The 6566-nt window shown below is 44.1% G+C and overlaps 1 protein-coding gene across 1 annotated transcript in view; it reads right to left on the bottom strand.

Moving 5' to 3' along the window:
* LOC133609155 (class I histocompatibility antigen, F10 alpha chain-like) overlaps positions 1–5928 on the bottom strand; it is a 39568-nt gene extending 33640 nt beyond the window's left edge. Inside the window, exon 1 of the mRNA XM_072913582.1 lies at positions 5874–5928. Coding sequence (XP_072769683.1) covers positions 5874–5928 — 55 coding nt within the window. The remainder of the gene's footprint in view (positions 1–5873) is intronic.
* Between the last annotated feature and the right edge of the window lie 638 nt (positions 5929–6566).

The raw sequence follows: 6566 nt of genomic DNA, 5'->3' as shown, positions 1-6566 counted from the left end.
TTCGGCCTCGCATGGGTTGGATTCCCGGCCAGGGTTGCATCAGGAAGTTTCATCCTGAGTAAAAAGTCAGCAGAAAGCATTCATGCCATTGACTGGCTGTGGCCAAAGTGCTGAACGTGGGGGAAAAGTGTGAGGCAGACGCTTCTGCTGGCACAATATCAAAGAAAGTGAAAGTGAAATTAGACACGGTGAAGCCAAACATTGACTGCATGCTTGTTTCTAAACGCAGCGACCGTCACGAAAGATAAAGATGGTTTCTTGTGACAAATAAATCATTTTTATTATGTTTTGACTTTTATTTTGTCGTAGCTGTCAAAAGTGAACACACTTATCCACATAGGTGAGTAGTAACCAGTTACATTTACTTAGATAAGAAACACAACTTTTACTTTGCTATATAACATTGTTACATTTATTGATATCATAGTTATTTATCATCTATTTAATATTGCTTGTCAAGGCCCTTGCTGGGAATTGTGGTCCCTCTGAAAGAGTATCTTTGTGGGCCCCTCTACCCCATTCATTGCCACCTTCAATCTTTGTCTTTTTTACTCTTCTTGACAGTGCCTGGCGTCATGCACACAATTTGTTTCATTTTCTTTCACGATGAACACTTAACAAGTCAGAGTATTATTATGTAAATGCTGTATTATTATTCAATGACACATTTTACAAGAGCACATGAAACACATCATGATAAGGTAACTAAGGTCATGATTCAGTAGTTATTAAGAACAATGTTTCTTACTGAGTACAAGTTGAATGTGTCACAATACAATTGTGTGTAACACACATGCACAGTCACATCCTTGCTCTACAATCAACTGGCGACTGTTTTTTGTAATGAACTAGTGACTTGTCCAGAGTGTAGCACAGCCAGGTGACAGCTAACGTAGGCTCCAGAGCAGTGGTTCTTAACCTTGTTGGAGGTACTGAACCCCACCAGTTTCATAAGCGCATTCACCGAACCCTTCTTTAGTGAAAATAAATAAATAAATAATTCTTAATTTAATCTTAATGTATAACTATTAATCATGAAATGATGTTATTATATTAAATAAATACTAATAAAGATATATTTTACAAACAAAGTTACAGGAATGTACACATGATCCCATGTTTACATCTCATTGTGCAACATGTGAATGTTTTAGTGGGAACTAAATGCGATATCGGAAAGAGGTACAAATTACTTCCAAAGCAGGACCCCCACCCAGACATACAATACTAGTACACAGCTCATGAAAAACAATATGTTGTGTTACTGTCATTGTAAGTGGGCCAAAACACTTATTTTAGAAATTAATCCCATAGAAATGACTGCTGTCATTTGATTATAATAATAAAACATTGAACTTGGTATTTAGTCAGGTTTGGGACAGGTGTGCTGCTGGTGTGGATGATGCAGTGAACCTGGCCCTCCACTTCATCCTGGACCATCTGGACTCCCCAGGAACCTACGCTAGGATCCTGTTTGTGGACTTTAGCTCTGCCTTCAACACCATCTTCCCATGACTGCTACGAGACGTGGCCTCAGTGTGCACATCTAAGTTAAAGTACCAATGATTGTCACACACTAGGTGTGGTGAAGTTTGTCCTATGCATTTGACCCATCAAATGTTTGTTCAGCCCCTGGGAGGTGAGGGGAGCAGTGAGCAGCAGCGGTGCCACGCTCGGGAATCATTTTTGGTGATTTAACCCCCAATTCCAACCCTTGATGCTGAGTGCCAAGCAGGGAGGTAATGGCTCCCATTTTTATAGTCTTTGGTATGACTCGGCCGAGGTTTGAACTCACAACCTACCCATCTCAGGGCGGACACTCTAACCACTAGGCCACTGAGTAGGTCCACGCATATGGAAAATTAGAGGGAACATTGTTTGGGGGTATCAAACACGGAGGCTCCAGTTTACACGAGGACCACTTTATGTACCTTCTTTCAAAAACCTCCGCTCCACTCCAACGTGTCATCACTTCCGCTCTTAGCGCCTTCAAAATAAGAGCTCAAGGCATATACTGTATAACAGTGCATAACAGGAACTTAACATCACAAAGAGGAAAGCCCATAAAAATAGGTTACAAAAGTTATTTAATAAGAAGCCAAAAAGTGCAAAAACAATAATGTTCGTGTTGGAGGAGTTGTGAATTAGGTACACCTGCAGTCTGCAGGTGTACCTAATGTTGTGGCCCTGCAGTCATTCACAACTCCTCCAACACGAACATTATTGTTTTTGCACTTTTTGGCTTCTTATGAAATAACTTTTATAAATAGATTCAATCTTGCACGTGGAAAGTTTAAGTGTGGGCTTTAGTTGATATAACACTCCCGTCAGGGGGTGCATTCTACGGCGGGGGTGCAGGAGGCGGGATTACTGCGAGCCTCAGCCAGTGCGTCTTTTGCAGCCGTTTTATGATCGCTCAGCACAAGAAATACGTTACACACATAGTTGTTGACAAAATACACTGTACATTATATACCTCAGCTAACTAAACTATGGAAATGTATAATATAATTCATATAGCAATACGGTCTCACTGCACAGCAGGCCAGCAGTTAGCCGAGTCCGCAATCCATATTGAGGCACTGAGTGACGTGCCTCAACTGGCTGCTGTTCACCGCACCGTCTCTTCTCAGTATTTGAACGGCAAATGTGAAAATTCAGCGATTTTGAATAAAAATAATCGAAAACTGATGAAGTTAAATGGAAAATAACTTTATAGTATAATCACTGAATACATATAACAATTTAATTAATTTGTTTTCTTTTTACATTTTTTTTCTTCCAATGATGGCAGGTGAGGCCCCGCCTCACCTGCCTCTAGTGACCGCACGTCACTGGATTATAATATAATAAGGCATAATAACAATGTGTGTTCTGGATCTAAATTAATTCAGTGAGGTAGCATCTTCTATTTTTCACCCAAAAACTAATCTACTTAGGTGTACAAATAAAGTCTTACTTATTAATTGTATCACATTTTAATTTAACCTTATTGAGCATATTAACAAGATTGTGTAACACAAACAACAACAATATGTGACGTTAGAAAATGTGCCGACTATTAAAATTGTCATTTTGAATTTGCGTACAGGATGTAGAATGACAATGATCTCGACCCACCATTAAAACAAACGGGAAGATTGGAGCATGTGGAAGGAAGTTATGACTGTTACAATGTTCCACCACAAGGGGGCGATGTTGGTGTCGATATCAATGACTAGTCATGATCAGACCCCGACTGAAGGGCCTCATATCAGTTTGCAAGGAGATCCAAACATCTAAAGAGAAGTAACGACAATTTGATGGTTGATGGCGAGGGGCAGTTTTCGCCGCCAGGCTCCGCCCACCACCAATGAGTACCAACAGGTACTGACCCATTATGCACGACAGGGTGTCATCATCGTCATGTGTACCAACTCTGATTGCAATCTAAGTTTGTGGAGCCAAGTTATATTTCTCTATCTTCTTGTTATGGGACATTCATCCTCTGCTGTTGCCATTTCTAATATAAAGTAGTGTAAAGTTCTAACTTATATCTGTCAGTAAACTCACCATGAAAGCGCTAAAACATACCGGTGTCGTGAGTTTACATTATTCACCCAAGGAACTTTAGTTATTAGAGAGCCGCGGTCGAACGGTTTTTCACGGGACACATTTCCGGCCTTGTTGTTGTTTCCGGATGAGGAGATGCTGCTCCGTTATTGATTGAAGTAAAGTCCGAATGTCATTAAAACAGTTAGCGCCATCTTTTGACACTTCTTCCACTCCCGTCCTTGCACGCTACACCCCTACAACAAAGATGACGGGGAGAAGACGCTGCTGAAGGTGAGCCACGTAAATAAGACCGCCCACAAAATGCTACACCCGGAAGCGACTGTCAGAAAGCGGCTTGAAGATGATGTGTAAAACATGTAAAACATCATCTATGCAACATTTTGACCAAAGAACCACCATCACATGTTATGTAGACCACAAGGAAGTCTTTTACATTTAGAAAAATGTAATAAGACTCCTTTAATGCGCCTTGGGGGTGGATGAGATCCGCCCGGAGTTCCTTAAGGCTCTGGATGTTGTGGGGCTGTCTTGGTTGACAAGACTCTGCAACATCGCGTGGACATCGGGGGCGATACCTCTGGATTGGCCTGACCGGGGTGGTGGTTCCTCTCTCTCTTTGTTCTAACTATCGTGAGATCACACTCCTCAGCCTTCCCGGTAAGGTCTATTCAGGTGTACTGGAGAGGAGGCTACGCCGGATAGTCAAACCTCGGATTCAGGAGGTACAGTGTGGTTTTTGTCCTGGTCGTGGAACTGTGGACCAGCTCTATACTCTCGGCAGGGTCCTTGAGGGTGCATGGGAGTTTGCCCAACCAGTCTACATGTGTTTTGTGGACTTGGAGAAGGCATTCGACCGTGTACCCCGGGAAGTCCTGTGGGGAGTGCTCAGAGAGTATGGGGTAACGGACTGTCTTATTGTGGCAGTTCGCGCCCTGTATGATCACTGTCAGAGCTTGGTCCGCATTGCCGGCAGTAAGTCGGACTCGTTTCCAGTGAGGGTTGGTCTCCGCCAAGGCTGCCCTTTGTCACCGATTCTGTTCATAACCTTTATGGACAGAATTTCTAGGCGCAGTCAGGGCGTTGAGGGGATCTGGTTTGGTGGCTGCAGGATTAGGTCTCTGCTTTTTGCAGATGATGTGGTCCTGATGGCTTCATCTGGCCAGGATCTTCAGCTCTCACTGGATCGGTTTGCAGCCGAGTGGGAATCAGCACCTCCAAGTCCGAGTCCATGGTTCTCGCCCGGAAAAGGGTGGGGTGCCATCTCCGGGTTGGGGAGGAGATCTTGCCCCAAGTGGAGGAGTTCAAGTACCTCGGAGTCTTGTTCACGAGTGGGGGAAGAGTGAATCGTGAGATCGATAGGCGGATCAGTGCGGCGTCTTCAGTAATGCGGACGCTGTATCGATCCGTTGTGGTGAAGAAGGAGCCGGGCCGGAAGGCAAAGCTCTCGATTTACCGGTCGATCTACGTTCCTATCCTCACCTATGGTCATGAGCTTTGGGTTATGACCGAAAGGACCCGGCCGAATGAGTTTCCTCCGCCGGGTGGCGGGGCTCTCCCTTAGAGATAGGGTGAGAAGCTCTGTCATCCGGGGGGAGCTCAAAGTAAAGCCGCTGCTCCTCCACATGGAGAGGAGCCAGATGAGGTGGTTCGGGCATCTGGTCAGGATGCCACCCGAACGCCTCCCTAGGGAGGTGTTTAGGGCACGTCCGACCGGTAGGAGGCCACGGGGAAGACCCAGGACACGTTGGGAAGACTATGTCTCCCGGCTGGCCTGGGAACGCCCCGGGATCCCCCGGGAGGAGCTGGACGAAGTGGCTGGGGAGAGGGAAGTCTGGGCTTCCCTACTTAGGCTGCTGCCCCCACGACCCGACCTCGGATAAGCGGAAGAAGATGGATGGATGGATGGATGGATGGATAATGCGCCTTATGTATGAAAATAGACCTGACTAGACCCGCTCATCGGAAGTGCGCCTTATAATCCGGTGCGCCCTACGGTCCGGAAAATACGGCAAGTAAATGGTCATCGGGAAAATATCTTTATTTGTGTGGTTGTTAGCTCCAGGAACATTACATTCATGTCTGACAAAGCGCAAATACTGAAGAGATGAGGCTGATATCGAAAAGTGTTGAAATGCACTGAGCAACAACAATTAGCTTTTGCAAGCTGCCAATGTTTTATAAAAAAAAAAAGGGTAGATTATTTCTGCATAAAGTGCTAAAACTAAATTATGTTCCCCGTGCTTTGTTCGAGTAACTAAAGAAGGCAAAAAAAAAAAAAAGCTTGGCATCTGAAGTAAATGTAATTCCCACTTACTGACCTGCCTTGGTCCTGGTCCTGCAGTCTGGGGCTGGCGAGGCCTGCAGGCACGTCATTGCTACAAAGGCAGTCGTTGAAAAATGCAGAGTTTTTCCACTTGTTCATGCAGAGTGCGACATATTTCAGGTGCCATTCGAAGGGTTTTATAATTGAGATCGGCACCAAAATCGAGGTCAAAAGTATCTTTGACAAAAAAAACAAAAAAACAGACAGATTATCTTATTTTAAGTACGAAACCCTAAAGCAGTGAAGTTGTCACGTTGTGTAAATGGTAAATAAAAAGAGAATACAACAAATCCTTTTCAACTTATATTCAATTGAATAGACGGCAAAGACAAGATACTTAACGTTCCAACTGGTAAACTTAATTTTTTGCAAATATTAGCTCATTTGGAATTGTTTCAAAAAAGCTGGCACAAGTGGCAAAAAAGACTGAGAAAGTTGAGGAATGCTCATCAAACACTTATTTGGAACATCCCACAGGTGAACAGGCTAATTGGGAACAGGTGGGTGCCATGATTGGGTATACAAGCAGCTTCCATGAAATGCTCAGTCGTTCACCAACAAGGACGGGGCGAGGGTCACCGCTTTGTCAACAAATGCGTGAGCAAATTGTTTAAGAACAACATTTCTCAACCAGCTATTGCAAGGAATTTGGGGATTTCACCATCTAAGGTCTGTAACATCATCAAAA

Source organism: Nerophis lumbriciformis, linkage group LG07, assembly GCF_033978685.3.
Source record: "Nerophis lumbriciformis linkage group LG07, RoL_Nlum_v2.1, whole genome shotgun sequence".
Taxonomy (NCBI): Eukaryota; Metazoa; Chordata; class Actinopteri; order Syngnathiformes; family Syngnathidae; genus Nerophis; species Nerophis lumbriciformis.
This window is presented reverse-complemented; position numbering and strand designations above follow the sequence as displayed.